This window comes from Meriones unguiculatus, chromosome 4 (genome assembly GCF_030254825.1).
Source record: "Meriones unguiculatus strain TT.TT164.6M chromosome 4, Bangor_MerUng_6.1, whole genome shotgun sequence".
NCBI classification, from domain to species: Eukaryota; Metazoa; Chordata; class Mammalia; order Rodentia; family Muridae; genus Meriones; species Meriones unguiculatus.
In genome coordinates this window covers 37258653-37285712 of record NC_083352.1, presented here as the reverse complement: position 1 = coordinate 37285712, position 27060 = coordinate 37258653, and the positions used below count along the sequence as shown (strand labels likewise).

At 39.4% G+C, this 27060-nt stretch overlaps 2 protein-coding genes across 4 annotated transcripts in view; one reads left to right on the top strand and one right to left on the bottom strand.

Moving 5' to 3' along the window:
• The first annotated feature begins 968 nt into the window (after window positions 1–968).
• The window catches only part of Ankrd37 (ankyrin repeat domain 37), a 35989-nt gene continuing 9897 nt past the window's right edge, over window positions 969–27060 (top strand). Inside the window, exons 1-4 of one of the 2 annotated variants that reach the window (XM_060381728.1) lie at window positions 969–1790; window positions 7283–7354; window positions 15169–15318; window positions 19215–19389. In XM_060381728.1, the coding sequence (XP_060237711.1) occupies window positions 19351–19389 (39 nt within the window). In that variant the 5' untranslated portion in view covers window positions 969–1790; window positions 7283–7354; window positions 15169–15318; window positions 19215–19350. Of the gene's footprint in view, window positions 1791–7282; window positions 7355–15168; window positions 15319–19099; window positions 19390–27060 lie in introns of those variants that run through there. The other variant, XM_060381727.1, reaches the window with a different exon arrangement.
• On the bottom strand, window positions 2246–27060 carry Lrp2bp (LRP2 binding protein). Of its 2 annotated transcripts, XM_060381721.1 has the most exons (9): window positions 26968–27060; window positions 19804–19924; window positions 18997–19109; window positions 17957–18070; window positions 9609–9751; window positions 9425–9530; window positions 6960–7183; window positions 4957–5131; window positions 2246–3099 (listed from the first exon to the last, which is right to left on the bottom strand). In XM_060381721.1, the coding sequence occupies exons 1-9, from the start codon at window positions 27010–27012 to the stop codon at window positions 3034–3036; spliced, it is 1107 nt and encodes a 368-aa protein (XP_060237704.1). In that variant the 5' UTR covers window positions 27013–27060; the 3' UTR covers window positions 2246–3033. The 2 variants fall into 2 exon arrangements, with proteins under 2 accessions (XP_060237704.1, XP_021506437.2); XM_021650762.2 differs by lacking the exon at window positions 26968–27060 and having other exon boundaries at window positions 19804–20591.

The window sequence follows — 27060 nt, the reverse complement described above, 5'->3', positions numbered from 1 at the left end:
CCCGGGCTTTGTTGTCTGTTAGGCAGTGATAACCATGCACTGTCCTTTCTCTGGTTTCTAGAAATTCTGAAAGCAAAAGCAAAACTGCAGTCTGAGTAAGAGAAAAAATGTGTTCACATGGCATAGGTTTATCATACCAGTAGGACACAATTGACAGGTTCTTGATGAGACACAGATCTGAAAGATGGATGATTAAAACAGTGCAGGTTTCATCATTGGGAGGTCTAATTATAGCTCTTGGTCCCTTTTTTTCAAACTAAGAAGGTATTTTAGACTGAGGTTGGATATTTTGTGCCTTAGAATTGTCCTTCAGTGAGATATTGAAAAGACCATTTAGAGTAGTTCAGGGAAGAGAAATAATGTGAAGTTGCCAATGTATCATTTGCATAATTCTAAGCCATTATTTAAACCCTGGGTGTTAAATTTAAATTGCACATAAGAAAAAGATACTCTAACTCCTCTATCTCTTTAAGACAAGGTCTGATAGTCAACTGTAATGAACCTAGAAGTTTGGGCTTTTTTGTTTGTTTGTTTGTTTTCTGAGTAATAACTTGAAATCCTTGGTCACTTGAGATAAAGACTAGCACCATTCCCCACTGAGCAGCATGCCGCCGTGGGAGCCTGTAGGCGCCAGGCCATCAACTCTGTGATAAAGATAATGCACTGAAATTCCAGTTTCCATATTGAGTTCCCATTCAGGCATGGCATATCACCAAATACGATACCTGTTGCGGTGGTTTGGGTGGTGTGGTCTCCCTTTACGCTCACATGTTTGAACAAGAGGTTCCTAGTTGGTGGTGCTGTTTTGAAAGTATAGAGTTGTTAGAAGTGTGTGACTGGAGGCCGGCTTTGAGAGTTGACAGTTCTTCCCCTCCCCTCCCTCCCCCCCCCCCCCCCCCCCGCCACCTGTGTCTCCCACCTCTTCCAATTAGAGGTGAGCTCTTAGCTTCCTGTTCTGCCACCAAACCTGCCCTATTCCCTATCATGAACTCTAACCCTCTGGATCCATAAACCAAAATAGACAGTTTCTTTGCTAAGTTTTCTTGGTTATGGTGTTTGATCACAGCAACAGAAAAGTAACTAGTACAGTTGTTAAATTCCCAACATTAAAGATTTTGGAGACTTACGTTTTTTTTTTGTTTTTGTTTTTTTTATTATTTTCAGTGGTAGGAAATCAGACTCAAGGCCTCACGCATGCCAGGCAAATGCTTTCTCCTAAACTATACCTCTATCCCCAAGACTTGCTTTCTTTTTTTTTTTTCTGTTATCTTTCTCATTCTGGGGATTGAATCAGGGCCTTGTCTATGCTAGGCAAGTGTTTACTGATGAGCAATGTAACTGTTGCTTTTTAAAGTTCTTTATTTTGAGACTGGGGTCTTGCTAAGTTATTCAGGCTGGTCCCAAATTTTTGGTCCTTCTACATCAGCTTTCCAAGTAGCTGTACTTACGATTGTGTGCCACCACATCTTGATGAGGCTTGTAATTTTTTTTCCTTCTTTCTTTTTCTTTTTGGTGTGTGTGTGGGAGGGCGGGGAGAAGGGGTCAAGGTTACCCAGGCTTATCCTCTTGTTTCCATGTCCCTATGCTGGTATATTAGTTTCTTTTTTATTGTGTTACAGCACTATTGCCAAAAGCACTTTCGGGAAAAAGGAACTCACTTTGGCTTACAGTTGCAGAGGGACAGAGTGCTTTATGGTGGAGAGGCACAGCAGCAAGGGCAGGCCCAGGAGCAGGAAACTGACGGCTCACATCTTCACCCCAAACCCCAAACCAGAGTGAAGGGAAGTAAGGTGAGTCTTGAAACTCTCAAAGCTTGCCTCCAGTGACAGTGGAGGCAAATGGCCCTCCCCAAATAGCCCACCAACTAAGGACCAAGCGTTCACAAATCAAGCTCTCACTCAAGCCAGCACAGCTGGATCGCAGGTAAGTACCCACAAGCCTGGCTTGGAGCCCACATTTTAATGGCGCTTGTAAAAGTGGGCTTTTCTTTGGGTTGAGGAAAATGGATAAACCTGGGAGTGATTATGTTAAATAAAATGAAACTCTGAAGAGCAAACAGTGTTTTCTCTGCCATGGAACTGGGATTTGAAAATCTCAGTGTGTGTGCATGTGTGCAGTATTTGTATGTGTATGTGTGTCGATAGCTCTTAGAAGAGAGGATCATGAGAGGAAGAGATCTCAGGGCGGTGGGGGATAAGTAATAGAAAGCGTGATTACGAAATGATATTTAGATGTAGTCATTAGGTTTATGATCTTTGTGAGATTTTTCTCACATTTTATCTTGCATAGAAATGTAGGAAATGAAGTCAAACGAAAGCATATTGCTGTAATCCTTGTATTTACCGAGGGGTCATAACAGTTTCATTCATTGTGGAGATGATGCTAAATAATTTCTCAAATCCATATTTTAAAATTTACAAATTAGTCATTTATTCATAAGAATCTTTTAATAAGTTATAGAAACACTATACACTTTGATGTGAAAGTCTAATCTTTAAGTTATCTTTGGCCTTCACTTAAGTTTGTGAAAAATTCTAAATGACTAAAAATATCTTAAATTAGCAAAATTCATAAAATTATAAAAACATTAAAGAAAATATGAAGAATTGAGCTTTCAAATTATGTTTTTAAGTAGACTGGCAGCAGGTGTAGTTTGGAAATTACAAAACTCAATTCATAAAATTCATACAAAAGTACAATTCATACAATTCATACAAAACTAAGTCATTCCAGATACTGCATTTAATAAGGCAAAGGAGCACTTGCTTTTGGCATGCTTTCAAACTCAGTACAGTCTGAGTCTCTCTACAGGGTAGGAGGCAGGTCTCTGGGACTTTTTCCAGCAATTTGATTAGCCTTTAAATTTTAGTGTATAAAAATTACAGAATACAAATATAAAAATGAAGGTAACATTTCCTTAAAATACCCTGGATAATATAATGGGGGTTTAGAAAATAACATATGTAGCTGCTGTAAGCATACACACATTGTTTGAGATTAGAATTTATGGTCTTTGTTGAAATGCTTTGTGGTCTAAATTCTTTGGCAAATAAGTAACTTGTGAAGTTCATCTGCCAATGTAGGGTTCAGACGGCAAGCCTTTAAAATTAAAGAGAGAAGAGGGTCAGGTATTTGATAAATTTTCATTGCTTGGTTCTTCTGTCTTTAAAAATAGACAAACATATATACATAACTTTAAAAGTAAAACTAAAAACTTATTAAAGCAAGAGAAATAGACATCAATAACATTTGGTCTCAAGCTATCATATTGTTATGTAATTATCAGCAGAATCTATAATAATTTTATTTTAAAATATATAGTTTTAGTATGCCTAAATAGTGGTAAGGTGTGTGATTCTAGAATGCTGAGTGTTTGGCAGAAGCATCAGAGGGTACCTAATACAAACATCATTCTGAGCAGAAATTGTCTCTTCAGTGCCCGGGACATCTTACACAGTTTGCTTAGTTGTTATCTTCTAAGAGAAAATGTATTTGTTTCTGAGACAGTGAAATCAAAAGGTTCATCATCACATTAAGCTGAAGTTTCACAGTACATGCAGTGAAACTTCAGCTTAAACACTGTGGGTCCTAGGAGAATATACAATGCCGCAGGAGCCAAGTATAGCCTAACAGCCTGCCATCTCAGTGCCCTACCTTTGGCGTAGCTCCAACTCCCCTCCTTCTTTGCCATGGTTCCTTTATGCAGGAGGCTGCCAGTTCAGTAACCCCCACTGTCGGATCCCCTCATGTTTAGCTCTCACTGAAGCATACCCTGTTTCTTTTCGCATGCCTCATACGACCTACCTCACTGGTTGCTGCCTCTTCCCTGTCTCCACCTCACTGGGAGTTGAGCCTGCTGTGTTCACATGCAGTGTTAGTGCATAACAACGGGGCTGTTATCTCCCAGTAGGGGGGAAACAATTCTAATATTGCTGTTGGTTTACTGATTTTTTTTTTCCTGGGTGTTTATACCAGATATCAGGTCATTCTAAACTAGATTTTCTCCCGTACTTATGCACAGAGCATATCATGGCTATTCGAGAGCTTGAAATTGGATTGGTTTTGGATGTTAGTATGATGCAGAAAGCATTCATATTTTTAGCAGTTACTTTGTTCACACTCATGACTCACATGACAAGAATGGTGTGGAGGTAAATAAACACCCCAGACATCAGTTGTAAATGCTGCTTTGGAAATGTGTTTAAAGCAGTGTAGGTCAGTGTCTCTAAACTTGTGTGCACTCTAGATTACTCTAGAGAGCATTGGAAGGTATAGTGGCATCCCACTCCCAGAGAATATGAATGAATTCTTCTGAAATAAGGCCTGGCAGTAGCCTCTAATTCCAGAATCTTCATGACCCACAATGGCAGGAATACCATGAGTTCAAGACCAGCCTGGGCTACACAGTGAGACCTATGACCAAAGAACCACATACAGGAAATCATGATACCATTTTAACTTGTGCTCATGAATGTCATGGACCTAAGGCATATACAGTTTTCTTTATTTCCTTCTTTCTTTTTTTAATGGCTTCCCAGGCCCACCCAAAAGTCTTAGCTCTGAAAGTGTCCTCATGGATTAAAATGTGAGAGAGTGACTGATTACCTCACACTCATGAGGTATTACTTTAAAACCTTTATATTAGAATGAAGATACAGTTTTCTTTTTTTAATTTTATGTGAAGACACAAACATTTAGGCCCTAAGGACAATGACAGGCCTTTAGTTGCAGGAGGCAGTACATTTAAGGAGAATAATTTACATCAAATGGGACTTTTATCATCTGAGCTTAATTATGTTGATAAGAATCTACCAGAACCACATGCAATCAGCACAGACTCACCATAGATAGGATATCTGCACAGTGATTAGAAAACAACAGCAGAGAGCTGTTCCACTCTCAAGGAAAAGGCAGTGTTTCTAGTTAGGTAGACTTCTATTTTGTCCCCAAACTTACTTTAGAATAATAGTGTTTAGCAGTAGCTTCGTCTTTCGAAATGCCCAAGCCAAGCTGAAGACACCGTGCATAGTAGAAAGCCGCCATGGCCATGCCTTTGCTAATAAACTCTGGGAGACAGTCTGTGACATGGGCTATCATGGGGATGTCGTGAACCTCATCGTAGTCTGCTATCCTGAAGGGATGTGAAATTGGGAAATTGAAAAGGGTATCAGCCATGGTTTATGTTTTCACAGAACAACCTGTGCTCAGAGTGATGCCTGAGCCTTTTGAGAAGTTTGCTGTGTAGTAAAGTTAGTATAACATAATCTGCTAATAGCAGGGAAGGATGAACTTGATCACAACTTCCTTGTGGAAGTACTCATAGGGATTTACCATTAGAAAACTATTTTCTTATTAATATTTTAAGCATACTTATCATCTTGTGGATAAAATTGAGTAGGGGATAAAAAGAATCCTATATTCCCTTATGTAGGGAACAGAGGAAGTCCTGAATAAGTGAAGTCCTGAGGGAATGTGTATTTTGACATGGGCATAGCCATGTCAACAACTTCAAGGCCTGGGATCCATGGGACAATTGGTAAAGCTGTTTGGGCTTTACCAATTGTCCCATGACAAAAGGTTTTCTCAGGAGTCCAAGTATGAGTGTTTGTGGAAGACTGATAGATGTGTGCAAAGACTATAGATTCCTCCTCCCGGATATGTACATCTGGAAACTTCTCCCTAAAGAGGCCTCCAACCAAAATGACACCTGAGGTGTTAGGAGAACCCCACCAGATTCCAGCTTGATTGTACATCTGTCTGCCTAGGTGTCTGTCCTTTCTTAATTTCTTCACACACACACACACACACACACACACACACACACACACACATGAAAGAAAGAAATCAATGTAATAACAGTATTAAGAACTGTTCAGAATCCTAGCCAGGATGGGCACTTGCTGGGAACACTGGAGGTAGCTCCCTCAGTAGCTGCCTGGGAGGTAAGATGTAAGGAGGAGGGAAGAACTGTTATTTCTTGCTTTCATCTTCTCTCAGTCTCTGTCCTTCTCTGGGGAGGGGACGGGAGCATGGCTGGAACACATAGAACAGCACACCCACCGTCTGGTGGCCCTGAATTGTTTTTCCTTTTTTTCCTGTCTGTTATGCCTTTTACACAGTATGGATAAATGTATGTAGGAAACAGTGGAGTCTTATGGACCCAGGAAAGTTTCCATAGAATTTGTAAGACATTTGTGTGAGCCTTTGAACAATACCATCGCATTATGATCATAAGCTTTATTTCAGTCACATGGTGACAGAACTGTATGACTGAGGATATAGAAAGAGATCAATGCTCCTTAATAGATATTCTATTGTATCAGTTTACACCTTAGCTAATAGCACTCAAATCCTGAAGGTGAATGTTGCAGAAGTGTTTTTTTTCAATATGGCCATAACTAGCCATACTGGCTATTCACTTAACATTTAACTAGTTTAAATTTTCAGTTCTCAGTGGCACTAGAACATTTAAGGTCATCAAACAGCTGTCATTTCAGTGCTGCAGAAAGTTTTGTTGGGCAGATCTGACATAGAACACCAAGTAGTAAATGCCACAATAATACCAAGAATACCAAGGTAATACCAATAACACCCCTATTTTGTTTTTCAAACACTACTGTGACTTGACTATGTCCGCTGCAACATTCATGTGTTGCATTGTCACAAGATTAACAGGTGTTCGGGTCACAAGGGCTTCCTCATCCATAAGATTAAGGCCCTTATATAAAAGACTGCACACCGCCTTTACCGGGCAGGAGAAACTTTCCCTTTGAAGGCCTGCATTTGAGAACACGGTATTCCTAACCCTCTGGAGAATGCAGGCTTCACTGTCCAGCTGACCTTGTCAGCACCCTGATCACAGACTTCTGGGCTACAGCAGTGAGAAACAATTTCTTTTCGTTATAAACCATCCATCTGTGGTGGCGGGATAGCAACAGAAAACGAACTAAGACAGTCACCTTTTGGAAAATGCAACACACTTGGTAAAAAACTTCATCTTATAGTAGTACTCCACAAGAGTCCCCTGGGCATACACATTCCCTCGCTCAGCTGCTTCCCGTAAGCACTGCAGGGCAGCCTCGGTGTCTTGGCGGATTCCCTGTCCGTAAAAGTACATGAGACCAAGTGCACCTTGGGACTCCAGGTTTCCATTGCCACAAGCTTCAGAATGCCAGAAAAATGCCTGAGAAAAACCACAATTTCATTTTATCATCGGCAGGGAGCTCTAGAAAGAAAGAAAAAATTCTAATTCTAATTGCATAATTATTGGCTCTATCTCCAGGAACTAGTTCTACAGGAATGCCCTTGACTGTATTTATGTGGGAATGGAACCCGTGCACTTCAAAGTGTTGAGGTGAGTTTCACAGGCCAACATTGTTTGCAGCAGAGGAAGGTCCACTGTCTTGGGTTTCAAGCTTTGCAAGTTTGGCAGAGTAAAGATGGGGACAGTGTAAACTAGGAACTAAGGGAAGGTTTACACCTTCTAGGAGGTCCGGTCAGAAAATCGCCGCTGCTGCTAAGGGAAGGCTAGAGCTTTTTGCGTTTTCCAGTTGTTATGACCAAACACCCGAAATGAAGCAACTTTTGGAAAGAAGGGTTCATTTTGGCTCACAGCATGGCGACAGGAGAGTGAGGTAATTGGCTGCTCACACTGCCTCCACAGCTGGGAAGCAGAGGGTGGGTAGGCTAAAAACCCTCAAGCTCCGCCTCCTTCCGTTTCCTCCAGTGAGGGTCCACCTCCGAAAGATCCCACAACTTTCCAAAACAGTGCCACCAGCTGGGCCCAAATGTTCCAACAGAGGATGTGGGATCAGCTCATACTCAAACCTCAGAGAGTTCCGGCTGGATCCCAGCAGGTGCTGGCTGCCAAGATGAAGGACAACTTAGGCTGAACATCGTTTGTAGTTGTTACTTTTTTCACTGCTACAACCAAAACCTGACAGGAAGCAACTTGAGAGAATGGTTTGTTGTGGCTCAAAGTTTGAGAAGGGTACAGCCCACCATGCTGGACAGACACTGAGGTGTAGGACCTTGAGATGGCTAGTCACATAGCAACCCCAGTAGAAAGCAGAGACAGCAAGATGAGCACTCAGCTAGAGTGCTCATTTTAATTTATTTTTTACATCTGTGCATTTAGTGAGTGTGTGTACATGCGTGCATGTGATGTGTGGGAGTTCTCTCCTTTCTCTTGTAGTTCTGAGGATCAAAGTTGGGTCCTCGGGCATGGAGGCAAGCACACTTAATGTTGAGCCATTCCAGTGGCCCAGCTTTCTTGTGTCTTAGGTGGTCTGAGAACCTAGCCTAAGGAAGAGCGCCGCCCACATTTACAGTGGGTCTTCAGACATCATCCTAACCTAGATAATCCCTCACACATAATTGCAGAAGCTTCACTCCTTAGTAATTCTACATCCTGATTAACTATCACATGACCATTTGGCTAACACTGAATCTGATTTAAAGAAAGTATGTCCAAGTGGCTGTTTGAGGAACATTCCTGGTGGTTACCTCTTAATAATTTGCAATTAACCCGTTGCTGACTGTACAACTCAGCCCTACATTTCCTTTTCTGTGTAGGATTTCCTTCTAATTATTCCTTCTAATTATTGACTAATATTTTAACAAATATAGTGGCTTTAACTTTTAATTCCAGTGTCATTTAAATACTTCCTCAAATCAAATTTAGTCATGCTTAAATTATTCTAGTCATTATTATTTCAGGAATAATTTTAGTTTTCGCAGTATTGTGCTTTGTTCATGTGACCTTTTCTGGCACACTTCATCAGATTCTCACATCTGTGGTTGTTAAGAGCAGGGAAGGCAGAGGCTGTCCATATGGGAAAGGTTTGAGCTGAGCTTTGAGATTTTTGATGATTAAATCTTGACTGTCAATTTGATTGGTTTGAGAAATTCTGAGACTATGAAGTACACTTTTGGGTATGCACATAAGGGGTTTCCAAAGAGATTAAGCTGGGGGAGGGTGCCTAAATGCCATTCATTAGGATCAGGGCTAGGATAGAACAAAAAGGGGAAGCTGGGGGAAGACCACTGAAGCAAGCATCTCTCTCTCTCTCTCTTTCTCTCTCTCTCTCTCTCTCTCTCTCTCTCTCTCTCTCTCTCTCTCTTCTTCCTGGCTGCAGTAAGCTGAGCAGAAAGTCACTCTGTCAGCTTTTTGTCGCGGTAATGGAAAGTCTAGCACAAGAGCCCAAAGTGTAAGCTTCCTTTATATTGGGAAATATAAGAGATATCCAAACCTACATACTTATTCCACAATGTCTTCTCTGAAAAGAACTGGTGAAACAATGCTAACATTAAAAGAAAGAAGGTTGAGATACAGTTCAGTATCAGAGTACTTGCCTTCCATAGACACGGATGGATTTTGCCAATACCAAAAGAAAAACAGTTTAAATAGGGCAGTGGATGTTACCTTTTCTAATTGTTTGGGCTCTTGCATTGAATAAAACAGTCCTAGAATACTTTGAGCCTTCACACTAGCTTTTGGGTTTCCATTGTCTGCAGCATACAGCCACAGTCTAAAAGAGAAAAATGAGAGAAGTTATTCTTTGTTTCAGCTTTAGTGGCACAGATTCTTTACTTCCAGGGAAGATTACCTCTCTGCTTCTGCGTCTGATCGTTTCACACCTTTTCCTTCAAAATAAGCTCTTCCAAGGTTGTAAGCAGCAGCAAATTTTAAGTGCACTGTTTGGGGGCATGGAGAATCAAGAATTTTCTTCATATAGATCACTCCTTTTTCCTTCCACAAAGGAAAAGAAAAAAAACAAACAGACAAACAAACAAAATAACGGTTTTTAGTTTTGCTCAAACTAAATGTCTTTCTTCTTATAGTATACAGCATTCAAATTTAACACGGTCTGTACAAATCCCAGAAATATGCTTAGGAGTATGTTTGCCCTGGGTTTTCAGGGATAAAGACGAGGAGGGGTTGTAAAAACTATGTGCTGATCAGGCATTCCTGGTAGATATGCACTGTAAAGGGCATGTCTGTGCTATCTTCTCTCAACCTCACTTTCACCGAGTGTTCTCTCTAGTAACAAATGCCAATCTTCATATGACATCTGCACAGTCACACTGTTGGCGTGTGTGTGTGTGTGTGTGTGTGTGTGTGTGTGTGATCCATGAAACCCACCTGGGATGGAACTTTCTGGTTTCCTTCTAATTGCAGTTCTCACGATTAATCCAGTCTCTAGTTTATTTTGATACAGTTTCCACAGCCTTTAAATTTGTTTATTGTGTTTTGCATAGATTGAATTATGTTCCTTGGGAAGATTTTTTGCAAAATCACTTATCTCAACAGCTGTTACCTTATTCTTTTACTATAGAGGGTTTTTTTTTTTGTTTTGTTTTGTTTTTGTTTTTGTTTTTTTGTTGTTTTTTTTTTTTGGTGTGTGTGTGGGATAATTGAAGGAGGGGTGGTTGAGGTCTGTTTCATGTAGTCCCCCAAGTAACCAGAGAATCAATAAAATTCCTTTCTTTTTTCACCTTTATCACATTGTTTAGTTGGCAAGAGAATTTGGAGGGAGTTGTGAGGGAATAGGAACTAAAATAAGCATGACGAATGTACCTTTTTTCATGTCTCTCCCTTTCCCCTCTTCCTCCCCGCTCCTGTGTTTGTGTGTGTGTGTGTGTGTGTGTGTATGAATGTGTCTATATTGTGTGGGTGTGTCTGTGATTATATTGTATGTATACCTGTGTTAGTGAGTAGGGGTGCGTGCAGAGGTCAGAAGATGGCAATGGATACCCTGGAGCTAGAGTTACAGGTCACTGTGAGCCACCAACTTGGGTGATGAGAATTAGTCCAGTCCTCTGCAAGAATCAGTAAGAGCTATTGACTTCCAAGCCCTTTCTTCTGCCCCTGCTTTGATCTTTTGATACAAAAGTTTTGGGAACTGTTTAAAGGTATATAGAACACAATCAGAGTTATACTTTAGAAAGAAGGTCATGGAGCTGTCAAAATGATGAACTCAGTACATGCGAAAAGGTTAGAGATGAGGTTTATGTTATAATTCAGGTGAGGGGCACTGTGGGTCTGAAGAAAGAGTATAAGACATAAAGGCCTGGGAGAGATATGGAGGCTATTCAAAAGCCAGTGTGAGCAGCTGGTTACAGAAAACAAGTTGCTTCTGTTTGTGAGATGATCTTGACTATATTATGCTTTTAACTTTAAAAGGCTATATGTTTTAGGAAAAGAGTAAATACTATTTTTCAAAATGGGTTTATCATGAATAATTTTTTTTAGCACACACTAAAACCATCATGGCTTCTTTTGTTTAAACCATCAAAGTAGTATGTCATATTTAGAGACTCCCTTACGTTGAATTATTAAACTTCTGACTACAATTCTAGAGTATACTATATGCTATTCTTTTCCTGCATTAATGGGTCCATTCGTAACAAGGGAGAACAATTTCACCACAGTGACAGGTGTCATGGTAATTCTTCCCAGAAGGTAGACTCTTTCTCTAGTAAAGTTTCTTGAAAAGTCACTGAAAATGAGACTGGATGGTGTCAGAATGGAACCACAAAGTCAGATACTGAGTCTACTATATAGATCTGATATCTGGCATATTGCAGTGAGCAAGCCTCACTGAGTCTACAATGGAATCACATTTTCACATTCATAAAACTTGCAATGAGGGATAAATAGGTTAAACGGCAAATAAATCATTAAGTAACCAATACAGCTATGAAAAAATAAAGGTTGCTATTTTATAGTACAACCAAAGCAAACTTTTAAGAAGTATGACAAGGATGCTCTGTGGGAGAAAATGGGACCAACTTACTTGGTAAAAAAAAAAAAAGAAAGAAAAAAAAAACACATAGAAAGAGGCAAGAATAGGGCAGAAAGGAGTTGGTAAGGTTTTGAAGGTTTTGAAGAATCATGACATAGCTCAGTAAGGACATAGATAACAAAAGAAATGAATAAGAAGCAGATTAAAGTTTTTTTTTTATTTCTTTGATAAGTTTAAATCGTTCCTTTTTTGATCAATTATTTCTGGTTAGATGTGATTAAAGATTTTTGAAAGATGTACCCTAGTACTTATTTCTAAATTTTATGTTAAATAACCCTTTAACTTTTGTACCACTTCAGCCTTGATATGACTTAAATGTAAACAGGGGACAGCGAGTTAGAAAGCAGAGATAAAAGTGAAACCAGTGAAATGATTGGAAATGATTTCACTCTAGTGAAAGACATGGAAAAGTTGCATGTGTGAAGAACGTGTGATTAATATATTTATGGCATCGGGTTGCTTCATGGGGAATGGCTACGTCACCTATAATTCCTCTCTAAGGTCTTTTGCTCTTCTAATTCTTGGTTGATTTTGCTAGCCAACTGACTGATATCTTGTTATTTCAATGCTAATAAAATACCAGAGAAGCATATGATATGGAAACAGAGTGAACATAAAAGTCTCAATGTCTTTTATTTCTTTTATATTATATCTTTATATTATATTCATATTTATATTTTTCATTATATATGTAACTTACTTAGTGTGTATATGTATGTATGTGGGGGCTGAGCACATGTCATTGTGTGTATATGGATGTCAAAAGCCAACTTGGGGTAATCAGTTCTCTCCTACCACATAGGTCCAGGGAGTGAATTCAAACCCTGAGGTTTGGCAGCAGATGCATTCTGATACCCTGATAATATTCTTTAAAAGCACACTGGGTTTTGTAATAATTTAATGTTGATATAAAAATACTATCCTTGAAAACCTAGAGGTCCAAAAAAAGACCAGCTGTATAAAGTATAGCACATTTGGTATTGCCTGCGTTGGACACAATGCTATTTAATAAATCCAGGGATTTATTTGTTCTCAAGGGAGAACAGAATCACTAGAGACAACCTTGTTTTGCTGGATGGTAAATGTTTGAATTGATCAGTGAGCAAATAGGCATAATAGTTTCATAGTCATCAGCTATTCATCTAACTGGTGATTAATCTTACTCAAATGTTTTCTGGCATGGATTTTAATACTCTTCCCTAAAAGCTGCTTTATTATTTGAAGATCATAAAAGATTGATGAAGTGAGGATGTCTGTTGACATTTATGACCTGAATTGCTTAACTTTGCTCATTTTACAGAGCCAGGAACAGAACTAGATCATCATACAGGTCAACAGCTCCATTCCTGAGCTAAACTGCCAGCCCTTGACTTCAGTGATTTAATATAAACTGTAGGCTTTGAATGGCAGATGAAGTGGAAACTACTCAGACAGCACGGTTAGGATGTTCCATTGAGACTGACAACTGTGCGTGGGCCCAGGCTCCTATGTGTGATTTTCAGTGACTTATTTATCCCCAGCACTGTTAAACAAGCAATTTGGCCACACATGTTTTCCGTGATTATTTTAGTTGATACGCTGACTTGACTGGATCTCTAAAGGACTTTGCCCAACTTTGCTCTAGCTGCTTACTCTGTCTAAATGCCATTCATTCCCTCTATGCTTTTTAATCCAGAAAGGTTCAGTTTGTATCACTTGTTACATGAAGACTTCCCTGACTGCACCTTTGTATCTGGCAAATGTGTCTATCTTGGTCCACAACACTTAGCTTCACTAATAGGCTTCCTCGGACTGCTAAGCCCTTCCCTACTCACGTTGATTTTGTAGCCCCTTCGACTGTTTTGACATTGTCTGTAATGGTTAGGCATTAACGACTGAGTAAATAATAAAGCCAATGAAATCAGTTTATATATATAAATCAGTTATATATATATATATATAGATAAATAGGTAGATAGATAGATAGATAGATAGATAGATAGATAGATAGATAGATAGACAGTATGAGTGTTTTGTCTGAATGTATTTCTGTGTACCATGTGCATGCCTGGTGCTCTCAGAGGCCAGAAAGGGGGTGGGCCATCAGATCCTCTGCATCTAGAGTCACAGAGAGTTGTGAGCTGCTATGTGGGTGCTGGGAATTGAACCCAGATCCTCTGGAAGAGTAGCTAGTACTCTTAAACACTGAGCCATCTCTCCAGCCCCTGTTTGTTTATCTTTTAAAAATTTATTTTAAACTCTGTGTGTGTGTGTGTGTGTGTGTGTGTGTGTGTGTATGTGTGTGTGTGTGTGCCTGGGGGCTGTGTATGGTCATATGGGAGTGTGGTGCCCGAGGTGTTGGTAACGGAACCAGCACCTTCTTGATCAAAAGCAGTACATGCTCTTAATCACTGAGCCATTGCTGCACTCCTCTTTCAAGGGCAATTTAAAGGATGACTATAACCCCTTATGAAGGTTACTAGTGCACAAAGAAACTGTGCTGCTTTAAATATTAGGACCTATTTGCATTCTTGGTATTTATAGATGACTTGAATGTGGAATAAAGTGACAGAGAGTTGTACATTAAATGTCTACAGTGATTTGCTTTATGCATCTCAGAGTGCAGTTATGGTATGACAGCCTTTTAAAGGTACAGATGATATTAGCCACATGACTGGAGATACACACTCTGGGAGAGAAGACTGATTAAGGTTGAGGTCTTAAGCTCATCAACACTGACAGAGCACTCAAGTAGCTAGAGGAGAGTTGACTAAGCAGAGGCTGAGAAGTAGGAGGCAAACAACTTCATCATAAACACAGGACAGAAGGCAACATGGCCATCACCATCACCATGTGGTAAGGGCGTTTTAGGCCTTAAAAGGCCAGTGTTCTGAGGTCATCAAGTGTGGTGGTGCATGCCTTTAATCCCAGTACTTGGGAGGCAGAGGCAGGCAGATCTCTTGAGTTCAAGGCCAGCCTGGTATACAAATGGAGTCCAGGATAGTCAAGGCTACACAAAGAAACCTGACTCAAAAAAACAAAAAAAGAGTGAGGTCAGCTGTGTTTGCTTTGGTGGAAGGGCGTCACAGACATGGATTCTATATCTCTCTAAACTTTAAACAACTAGTTAACATAAAAATAACATGGTATTTAATGAAAATATTCCTATCTATCATTTGTTCATTCGTTTCATTGTAAGAGAAAAAGGAGTAAAAAATAAAAGAAAATGCCAGGCATCTAGGTATTAACTTATAACACCTTGTAGACCTACTGATAGCTTTATGCAAGATTAAAAAAATTTAAAAAAATGAATATTGGATATTTCTATGTCCTGTGGGATTTTTTTTGTTCATTTGTTGTTTTTTTCTGTTTTGTTTTTAAGAGTTCAGAATATTAACCAATATTCACAAGACCAGACTGCAAGTGGTGAAGCTACAGACTGAAGCCTCTGGGGAAGCCAGGAGTAGAAAACCTGTGCGCATGTCAAAGTTAGTGTTTTCAACGCTTATGGCTAGCTAGCGAACACATCGAGGTATGTCTAAGTACCTTTCAACGCTAAAAGTTAAGATTGGAAAGCCAGGCGTGATGGCACACGCCTTAATCCCAGCACTTAGGGAGGCAGAGGCAGGCCAGTCTCTGTCAGTTCAAGGCCAGCCTGCTCTACAAAGCCAGTCCAGGATAGCCAATGCTACAGAGGGAAACCTTGTCTCTGTGACTACAAAAACAAAACAAAACAAAAAAAGCCTAGAAAAATTAAGTTTGGAATTGTTATTTGGGTAGCATATGACATTTAATTGTTCGACGAGAAAGAGCAACTGGAATGAGAAAGCCAAAAGTGTAATAATGATCCCCAAAACTCAGGTTTTTTGACCCTTATCTTTAGCAAGATAACATACATAGGTGTTAAAATTATTATTGATGTGCAATTGATTACAGTGCCGGTATTAGAGTTGTGATATATAGATTATGTTCATTAACAAGGAAGGGCATCCAAAATTGTTACAGTAAAAATGCTATTACAAATTGGTATATACCGATGCTGAGACTTATGGCCAAACTTTGGGCAGCAGGGAATCATATGAAAGAAGTAGGAAATAGTAAGACTTGGAGAGGACAGGAACTCCACAAGGAGAACAAGAGAACCAAAAAATCTGAGCACAGGGGTCTTTCCTGAGACTGATACTCCAACCAAGGACCATGCATGGAGATAACCTAAGACCCCTGCACAGATGGAGCCCATGGCAGTTCAGTGTCCAAGTGGGTTCCATTGTAATAGGAACAGGGACTGTCTCTGACATAAACTGATTGGTCTGCTCTTTAATTACCTCCCCCTGAGGAGGAAGCAGCATTACCAGGCCACAAAAGAAGACAATGCAGCCTAGACTTGATAGACTAGTATCAGAAGGAAGAAAAAGAAGACCTCCCCTATCAGTGGACTTGGGGAGGGGCATGCATGCAGAGGGTGGAGGAAGGGAGGAATTGGGATGGGAGGAGGGAGGAAATCACAGGGGGGATACAAAGTGAGTAAAGTGTAATTAATAAAGAATTAAAAGAAAAAATTCACTTAAAAACCCAAAAAAACCAAATTGATATATAGTGTATGATTGTTTGAAAGTATTTATGTAAATATATATGTATGTGTATAATTGTTATATGTATGTGCATAGACACACATGCCCATGCAGTACATGTATACAGTTATTCTTTGTCCTCCTCAGTGATTGGTTCCAAAAGCTTCATGGGTACAAAAGTCATGGATGCTCAGCTCCCTTATACAAAGTGGCATAATGTGTATAACCCAGATATATCCTGTCACACTTTTTGTTATTGATAGATTGCTTATAAAAATACACACAGAAAACTTTAATACAGGGCTTTACCATCCATTCCATTTCAATGTTTTTAATTTTCATTTTTTTAAAATAAACTTTTTGTGTGGGTTCACATGTGCACTGGTGCATGTCTAGAGGCCAAAGGACGACTTTTGTGAATTAATACTTTTCTTTTACCATGATGTGCAGGGATTAAACTTAGGTTGTCTGGCTTGCTCAGCAAGTACTTTTACCCATTCTTAGCCTTTTTGCTGACCTGTATCATTTTTTTTTTAACATAAGACTTTTGGGAGTCCTTCATCAATAAACATACTCTATGTCATAATATTACTACCTGTGTCATAATTGTGTACCATTCATAAGTATTCACAGTTGATGGTAGAATTTGAAGTGATTCAATTTTTATTTTCTAAATCCTATCCTTATTTGTATAGCTTTCTAATCATTCTTTTAAAAATAAGGGAAGTATTTTCAACAGCATGTTAACAGCTAATGATAGCAAGGAACACTTTTATGATGCATTACAGAAGCTGAATTATACAAATGACCCTTGAGGACTCATATTGTGCAACTGAGAAATTCTGTGGCAAGCTGACAGTGTAATTTTTCACGCAAGCGTATTAAAATCTTTCGTTTGGCCTCTCAAAATTTAAAACTAGACATTTGTACTATTTGTACCATATATAAGAATTCTTTTATGCAAATTTTATGAAAAATTCCTAATGTGAGAGTAAGGATAGTTATAATATTTTCAGGAAACTATGAAAGGGCATGTTGTTAGCCCTGAGAACCATTGTCAGAAGAAGAGCCTGAGTTTTTGCTCATACCTGGACCACACAATAAAGTGAACTCAGTGGTAGACTGCCTTTCAGGAAAGATCAAATGGTCCTACATGGCAGTGGATGCTTATTTCACTAGACCGGCTTGCCACAAAACTACAGTGGCACCTTCAACATAGAAGCCTTTCCTGAGGATCACTCCTTGTTGTTCACATGGAGGAAAAACTCAACGGAAAGATTGAGCATTTCTGTAGTAGTTGGGGATGTTCACTCAAGTTCAAATACAGAGAGGCTCATGTTTCTGATAGCTAAAATCTAATTATGTGAAGAGACTAACAACTTATGGTTAGAGCTGAAGGGCGACAAAACAGGAAGGGACCAAAAGAAATTAACTTTGTCTTTTATAAATGTATGTAATAATATCAATATTCTGTAAAATACCAAGAAAATTAAATACTAAGATGTAAAAAAAAAATAGAGATTCTGAAAACAATTTGGCTGCATCAAGTAACCCATTGGCAGTGAAATCTTAGACACTATGAAGAAAACAATAACTTACAGCATTGGGTTTAGTGCCCAACCCATCATAGTACATCACTCCTAGCTGATAAATTGCTTGATGGTCATTCTCCTGGATTTCTTCAAACTGTGCTAAGGCTTCTTCATACCAGCCCTGAAAAACTCAGAGAACATTTTTTTGTGTGTTTTATTAAATGCATTTTATTATGTGTTTAAAGTGACCTCAAACTGAAGCATCCAATGGTTGTTTGTGCCTAAGGATACACAGTTAACAAATGATGCAGCCATATTGGAACTGACAGCTCAAACTGAGAAGACAGCATTTTAAGTCACCAGGCAGTGCCATCTCAGAGAGGTTGTGCACTGAGGCATCAGAAGATATTGATAGAGAGAGTAAATGACGGTACTAATATCAAAGGGTAAGAGAGAACAGAGTCTGTGACTGATAATTTCTAGAGTGCTCAAAGGATCATGAGGGGTTGGGACGATCCTTTGTAGTTTGATGAATGATTGAAGCTCTATTACTGGAGCCGACATGCTAGCACACAGAATTTTTCTTATATCTACCTACTAAGCTATTCCACCATAATGTGGGTAAACAAGGAAATGGTCTCCACATGTGCTGTATAGGATATATGAAAAGCTACTTTCCATACCAAATAACCAGGGACTTCAATTATTGTTAATATGTAAATTGCTTGGGAATAATACTATACATTATGAATAAAACCATAAAGCTTACATTTTCAGTTTGCAGTGTGAAAGCAGATTTTTCAAAATGACCCTTTAGAATAACTTTTGTGAAAGTTCAGATATCTCCTTAATCTTGTACTTGTGTGCCACACTGAAAGCCGCAACCACAGCCTATGTGATTTCGCAGGATTTCTCTGGCATAACAATGTGAGAAGGTTGAAAGTTTGCTGTGACCGTCTTCTGTGTCTGCTTTTCATGTGTGTGTGTGATGTTGTGGGTGGGGCACAGAGCCTTGTTTACCCTCTGCAGTTGTTCTGCTGCTACATTAATAACCCCAACAAGTAAGACCTAACAATATAATTATATAAAAAATATTAAAAATGGTACCTCTTCAAAATAGAGTTGACCTCTTAGGAAATATGCCATAGCATCCCCATTTTTTATTCTTTCTTTCAGGAACTGCAATGCTGTTTCCACCAAATTAGAATGGCGGCGATAATCTGATTCAGAAAGGTTAAAAACTGTGTTAACTACATAATATGAAGCCCATATATAATGGAGGATGCATTAGATGCTGTTAATATCAGTTTCTCCTCAACTTCTAGGTCCTAAAACTTAGCTGAGAAAAAAAGAAGATAACCTAAATAGAATCACGATCACAGCATGTAACTTGACAGCTGGCACAATCAAGAGCTGCTGATTGAGTCTGAGGCGACTGCTCACTGCCAGACAGGCGCTCGCATGCAGTCGGTGCATGCACTGGACAAAGCTGTCTTGCAGGTGAGTTAAAGTCTTAGCTTGAGCCATACTTAGACCTACTAATCACATGAGCTGACCACTTCCAGTTTAATTTTAAAGGCATATATAAATATAGCTTTAAATAGCCAGTTGAAGCAAAGCAGTGTTGCAGTCTCTGAAAGAAGCAACATCTGGCTTCTCTTTTAGTTAGAAGTGAATCCTCAAATCCCAAGGGTGAAAAAAAAAATCATATTCAGGATTGAATTGCCAGACACCTCCAGGGTCAATTTGCTGTCTGAATAAGAAGGTCACAATTTCCAGGAAAGTCAGAAAAGAGTATAATATTAACTACCTCCTGGAAACCAAAGGTATATATTTTTTCGTTGTTTATTCTAGCATGCATGGAATTTCAGTAGAGATATTTTCCAAGCAAAGATTAAATATTCAGATTTATACCAGGCAGTTCCTGCTTCCATTGGAAGAATTTTTGTTGTTCATTATCATACTGAGATAGATTGAAAGGGTTTGGGGGCAACTTCTCACTGGTCAGTTTCATCCTGTTTCCACGATGTGGACCCTGTAAACAAGGAAAGCACACACTGTGATTACAATTTCTTCTAGAAGAAGCACAAGGGAAGACCTTACCCCACATTGCGCAGCCTCAGGGACCCTGAGCTAGCAACAATTCCTGTCTGGCTGTGGATTCACACTTGGTAGGGAATCCTTTTAAACAACTGCTGACACTCAGATGACACAGTTCACAGGCAGGGTTCCTGTCACTGGGGGCTTTCTCCTGCTCTTTAGTTGAAACTGATCAGAGCAATCCACTTGAGATGAAAGCATTTGTTTTACCTGGGAATACACTGTATTTTAGCTGTGTTGCTCAGTTTTCTCTTCTGGTCTGTACTGGGTTGCCATGTTACCAGATGGATTGCCACAGTATGGTAAATCAGAGCCTTCATATAAAATGCAGGGGCCGAGTCATTTGGGATGAGGGAGTCCAGGTTTGCCTAGGCTGAAGGAAGTGAGGGCAGCAAACTCTGTTGTTGCTATGCTTTTTTTTTCTTTCTTTCTTTCTTGCTCTTTGACATTCTATTGGTTCAACTTACTTTCACCAATCAGGAGCCAGCTCCCAGGCAAGGTCTCTGATTGGTTGTCTATAGATGATCTCAAGAGAAACTTTGTGTAATTGGAAAGCTGTATTTACTTCCAGGTTACTATTTTAGGCAGTAAGCTGCTTCGTTTAAGTGGAACTCAAAGAAAGGCGAAATGGTTTACTAAGTTAGAAAAAAAATTACTGAAATGTCTGTATTGAGGGAAGTTCATTAAAAGCTCATTTAATTACCTGTAGTTTGAAATAAAGGATCTCAAAGTGTCCATTTCTTGATATACAAAGTTAATGGGCCCAGCATGGTGGCTAAACGTCTTTACTTCCATTACTCAGGAGGCTGAGGCCAGCAGATCTCTTAGTTCAAAGCCAGTCTAGTCTACATACTGAGACCCTGTCCACAAACAAACAAATACACAAAGTTACTGGTTACAAGGCTGGAGAGATGGTTCCGTAGTTGAGAGCACCGTGGGTTAGTTCCCAGGCAAAAACAGGGCATCTTAGAACTGTCTGTGACTCCTGTTCCAGGGGACTAGATGTCCTTTTCTGGCTTATTCAGGCACTAGACACACATATGGCGATCATACATACATGCAGGTAAACACTCGTACACATAAAATAAAAAGTAATTAATAAAAAAAAATGCTTCTGGGGGATCTTTGGTTCCCAGAAGCCACCTTGAGTGTGTCACAACCACCTGTAGCTCCAGCTTGAGGAGGTGACCACCCTCTTCTGGCCTCTGCTGGCACCCCCATACAAGTGACATGCGTGCATGCAGACACACATACATATACACATAAAAGTAATTTTTTAAAAAATAAAGGGATTGGATTATGTGTATTTCAAAATTAAGTTTCCACTAAAGAATAAAATTGCCAATGAGCGAAGCAACATGTCTAAGATATATAGAAGAAAACAATCCAAATAGATAAACAGCACATTGTCAACTACTACTCAAAAACTGGATGAGGGTTTTTATTTCACTGAGGACATTAACACAGTATGCTACTATTTCCAAAAATGTCTAGAGCAGTGGTTCTCAACCTTCCTAATGCTGCAACCCTTTAATATGGTTCCTCATGCTGTGGTGATCCCCAACCATAAAAATATTTCATTGCTACATCATACTGTAGTTTTGATACTTTTATGAATCGTAATATAAATATCTGATATGCAGGACATTTGGTATGCAACTCCAAGGGGCTCTTGACCCACAGGTTGGGAACCGTGGTTTAGAGAAACCTTGGAGAATTTAAGAAAGGGCATCTGTAAAAGGAACTTGCATGTGCCTGTTTCAATTGTTGTCCAGTACTGCCTCTGTCTGCGTATCTGGACCTAGTCCTGGAAGGTGTTAGCCTCCATGCAGTCTAATCTAGGCCTAAAATGTTTCAGCCTCTGAGACTTACTGCTTAATAAGCTCACCATTTCCTGTTCTTTCTGAGCTCTGGAATAGCTGGTTCAATTCAGCTGTTCTGGCTCACACTCCTCTTCCCAGCCAGCTCATTCAATCTGGCTTTTCTCTAGGCCTCGGAATTGCCCTGCTTGGCTTTAAGCTAACTTCAGAAATGTCTTCTAATTTTCAGGCTCCTCATTCTCTAACTCGTTCTGTCTAGTTTGTTCTTGCACTCAACCCCTCTCTGTAAAACTCTCCCAGTAAAACTCCCTCCTCTCCTCTCTGCATTGGCACTTAAGTAGCTGCCTTTTCCTCTCTCTTCTCATTGGGGCCTATCCTATTCTGTCAAGTCGTCCTCTAATTGTTTTCTGCCACTCAATTAAACATCACTTTTTTTTTTTACATTTCTCAAATTTATTTTTTTATTTTTTTTTAATTTTAAATAATTTTATACATTCACTTGTATCCCAGCTGTAGCCCACTCCCTTTTTTCCTCCCATTCTTCCCCTCCCTCCCTCATCTCCTCCCTGCCCCCTCCGAGTCCACTGAGAGGGGGTGTCCTCCTCTCCTTCCATCTGGCCCTAGCTTATCAGGTATCTTCAGGATGGTTGCAATGTCCTTATCTGTGGCCTAGCAAGACTGCTCCTCCCTCAGGGGAGAGGGGAAGCTCATGAGCTCAAGTCAGAAACAATTTCTGTCCCCCTTACTAGGGAACCCACTTGGATACTGAGCTACCATGGGCTATGTCTGAGCAGGGGTTGTAGGTTATATCCATGTATGGTCCTTGGTTGGATAAATAGTCCCATAGAGGACCCCTGTGCTCAGATATATTTGGATCTTGTGGAGCTCTCTGTCCCCTCTAGGATATACTAATTCCTCCTTCCTTCATATGATTCCCTACACTCTGCTGAAGGCCATGTTATGGGTTGCAGCATCTGCTTTGATACACTACTAGGTAGAGTCTTTCAGGTGCCTTCTGTGGTAGGCTACTGTCCTCTTTCTTGTTTTCTCCTATTTCCAATGTCCATCCCCTTTGTCCTTCTAGATGGGGATTGATCATCTTACTCCTGGACCTCTTTCTTGTTTATCTTCTTTAGGCGTACATATTTTAGTATGTTTATCCTATCTTATAGGTCTATATAAGTGAGTATATACCATGTGTGTCTTTCTGCTTCTGGGATACCTCACTCAGGATGATTTTTTTCTAGGTCCCACCATTTGCCTGCAAAATTCATTATTTCCTTGTTTTTAATTGCTGAGTAGTATTCCATTGTTTAAAGTACCACAATTCCTCCGTTGATGGACATCTGGGTTGTTTTCAGGTTCTGGCTATTACGAATAAGGCTGCTACAAACATGGTTGAGCAAATGTCCTTGTTGTGTACTTGAACATCTTTTGCATATATGCCTAGGAATGGTATAGCTGGATCTTGAGGTAGCACTATTCCTAGTTGTCTGAGAAAGCGCCGGATTGATTTCCATAGTGATTGTGCCAGTTGACATTCCCATCGGCAGTGGAGGAGGGTTCCCCTTTCTCCTCTCCAGCATGTTATCTCTTGAATTTTTGATCTTAGCCATTCTGATGGGTGTAAGGTGAAATCTCAGGGTCATTTTGATTTGCATCACTTTGATGGCTAGGGATTTTGAACATCTCCTTATGTGTTTCTCTGCCATTCTATATTCTTCTACAGAGAATTTTCTGTTTAGCTCCATACCCCATTTTTTAATTGGGTTACTTGGATTATTGCCTTTTAACTTCTTTAGTTTTTTATATATTCCAGATATCAGCCCTCTGTCAAATGTTGGGTTGGTGAAGATCCTTTCCCAATCTGTAGGCTGACATTTTGTTCTAACAACAGTGTCTTGCTTTACAGAAGTTTTTCAGTTTCATGAGGTCCCATTTATTGATTGTTGCTCTTAGGGCCTGTGCTGATGGTGTTCTGTTCAGGAAGTTGTCTCCTGTGCCAATGAGTTCAAGGGTCTTCCCCTCTTTTTCTTCTAATCGATTTAGAGTATCTGGTTTTATATTGAGGTATTTGATCCACTTGGACTTTAGTTTTGTGCAGGGTGATAAATAATGATCTAGTTTCATTTTTCTGCATGTAGACATCCAGTTGGGCTAGCACCATTTGTTGAAAATGTTGTCTTTTTTCCATTGAAAGGTTTTGGCTGCTTTGTAAAAGTCAAATATTCATAGATGTGTGGGTTTATTTCTGGGTCTTCTATTCGGTTCCATTGATCCACCTTTCTGTTTCTATGCCAATACCAAGCAGTTTTTATTATTATTGCTCTGTAGTACAACTTGAGATCAGGGATGGAGATGCCTCCAGACAATCTGTTGTTGTACAGGATTGTTTTGGAAATTCTGGGTTTTTGTTTCTCCATATGAAGTTGAGAATTTTTCTTTCAAGCTGTAAAGAATTGTGTTGGTATTTTGATGGGAATTGCATTGAATCTGTAGATTGCTTTTGGCAGAATGGCCATTTTCACTATGTTAATCCTACTGATCTATGAACATGGGAGATCTTTCCATCTTCCGATGTCTTCTTCAATTTCTTCAGAGACATTTTTTTTTTCAGAGACAAAGTTTTTTTCAAACAGGTCTTTCACCTGCTTGGTTAGAGTCACCCCAAGGTACTTTATGTTATTAGTGGCTATTGTGAAGGGTGTTGTTTCCCTGATTTCTTTCTCAGCCCTTTTGTCTTGGGTATACAGGAGGGCTTCTGATTTCTTTGAGTTAATTTTGTATCCTGCCACTTTGGTAAAGGTGTTTATCAGCTGAAGGAATTCTCTGGTTGAGTTTTTGGGGTTACTCACGTATACTATCATATCATCTGCAAATAGTGAAACATTGACTTCTTCCTTTCCGATTTGTATCCCTTGATCTCTAGGACTTCAAGTACTATGTTGAAGAGATATGGAGACAATGGGCAGCCTTGCCTTGTCCCTGATTTCAGTGGGATTTATTTAAGTTTCTCTCCATTGAATTTGATGTTGGCTATAGGCTTGCTGTATATTGCCTTTACTATGTTTAGGTATGTTCCTTGTATCCCTGGATCCAAGACTTTAAACATGAATGGGTGTTGGATTCTGTGAAATGCTTTTTCGGCATCTAGGGAGATGACCATGTGGTTGTTCTCCTTCAGGTTGTTTATATGGTGGATCACATTGATGGATTTCCGTATATTGAACCACCCCTGCATGCCTGGGATGAAGCCCACTTGGTCATGGTGGATGATTTCTTTGATGTGTTCTTGGATTTGGTTTGCAAGGGTTTTATTGAGTATCTTTGCATCAATGTTCATAAGAGAGATCAGTCTGAAGTTCTCTTTTTTTTTGTATCTTTGTGTGCTTTAGGTATTAAGGTGACTGTGGCTTCATAGAATGAGTTTGGTAATGTTCCTTCTGTTTCTATTTTGTGGAATAATTTGGAAAGAATTGGAGTTATCACTTCTTTGAAGGTCTGGTAGAATTCTGCACTGAAACCATCTGGCCCCTGGCTTTTTTTTTTGGAAGGGAAGCTGTTGATGGCTGCTTCAATTTCCTCGGGGGATATAGGGCTGTTCAATCTTTCTACCTGCTCTTGACTTAATTTTGGTAGATGGAATCTATCAAGAAAATTGTCCATTTCTTTTAGATTTTCGAACTTTGTGGCATATAGGCTTTTGTAGTAGGACCTAATGATTGGATTTCCTCATTGTCTGTAGTTATGTCACCCTTTTCATTTCTGATTTTGCTGATTTAGATAGTTTCTCTCTGCCTTTTAGTTAGTTTGGCTAAAGGTTTGTCTATCTTGTTAATTTTATCAAAGAACCAGCTCTTGGTTTCATTGATTCTTTGAATTGTTTTGTTTCTAATTGGTTGATTTCAGCCCTGTGTTTGATTATTTCCAGCCGTCTGCTCCTCTTGGGTGTGTCTGCTTCTTTTTTTTTTTTCTAGGGCTTTCAGTTGTGCCATTATGTTGTTTTTATGAGATGTTACAAATTTCTTCTTCAAGGCACTTATTGCTATGGCTATGAGTTTTCCTCTAAGTACTGCTTTCATTATGTCCCATAAATTTGGGTATGTTGTGCCTTCATTTTCATTGAATTCTAGGAAGTCTTTAATTTCTTTCTCTATTTCATCCTTAACCCAGCTGTCATTGAGCAGTAAGTTGTTAAGTTTCCATGTGAGTGTAGGCTTTTTGCTATTTCCATTGTTGTTGAGGTCCAGTTTTAGACTATGGTGGTCAGATAGTATAAAGGGGATTATTTCTATCTTCTTGTATCCGTTGAGGATTTCTTTGTGACCAACTATATGGTCTATTTTAGAGAACGATCCATGAGGTGCTGAAAAGAATGTATACTCTTTTGAGTTTGGGTGAAGTCCTGTAGATATGTATTAGGTCCATTTGAATTAGGACGTTTGTAAGTGCCTTTATTTCTCTGTTTGGCTTCTGTCTAGATGATCTGTCCCTTGGTGATAGTGGGGTGTTGAAGTCTCCCACTATTAAGGTGTTGGGGTCGATGTATGATTTAAGCTTTAATAATGTTTCATTTATGAATGTAGGTGCTCTTGTATTTGGGGCATAGATGTTCAGAATTGGGATGTCTTCTTGGTGGATTTTTCCTTTGATGGGAATGTAGTACCCCTCTAGGTCTTTTTTAATTAGTTTTGGTTGAAAGTCTATTTTATTAGATATTAGGATAGCTACTCCTGCTTGTTTTTTGGGTCCATTTGCTTGAAAAACTGTTTTCCAGCTTTTTACTCTGAGGTAGTGTTTATCTTTGATGCGTAGGTGTGTTTATTGGATGCAGCAGAATGTTGGATCCAAACATCACTTTCAAACCTGGGTGCTTCCTCCTACAAATTATCTTTACCTTCATTGTTTGGGATTAAGGGCATGTACCACCACGACTTTTCTAAACTTTTCTTTACCTGGTGCTTGCTCAATAACAGGCTGGCTTCGAACTCAGATCTATTTGTTTCTGTCTGCTGTATTAAAGGCATGTTTGTATTCCAGGGAGATCACACAGACCTAGAAGGTTTTTGGATGTGATCTCTTGCCAGAGCAGCCATGTTCTGAATTACATTTGCTCTACTGGCATCAGAAATAAAACAAAGTTTAAACAATACCTTACCTCATTTAAACACTCCTTGTCTTCTCCATCTATAAGACTGCACATGATTTCTGTTGTTTTAGTGGCTTAAAAGGAAATATTTCAGAGGGTCTG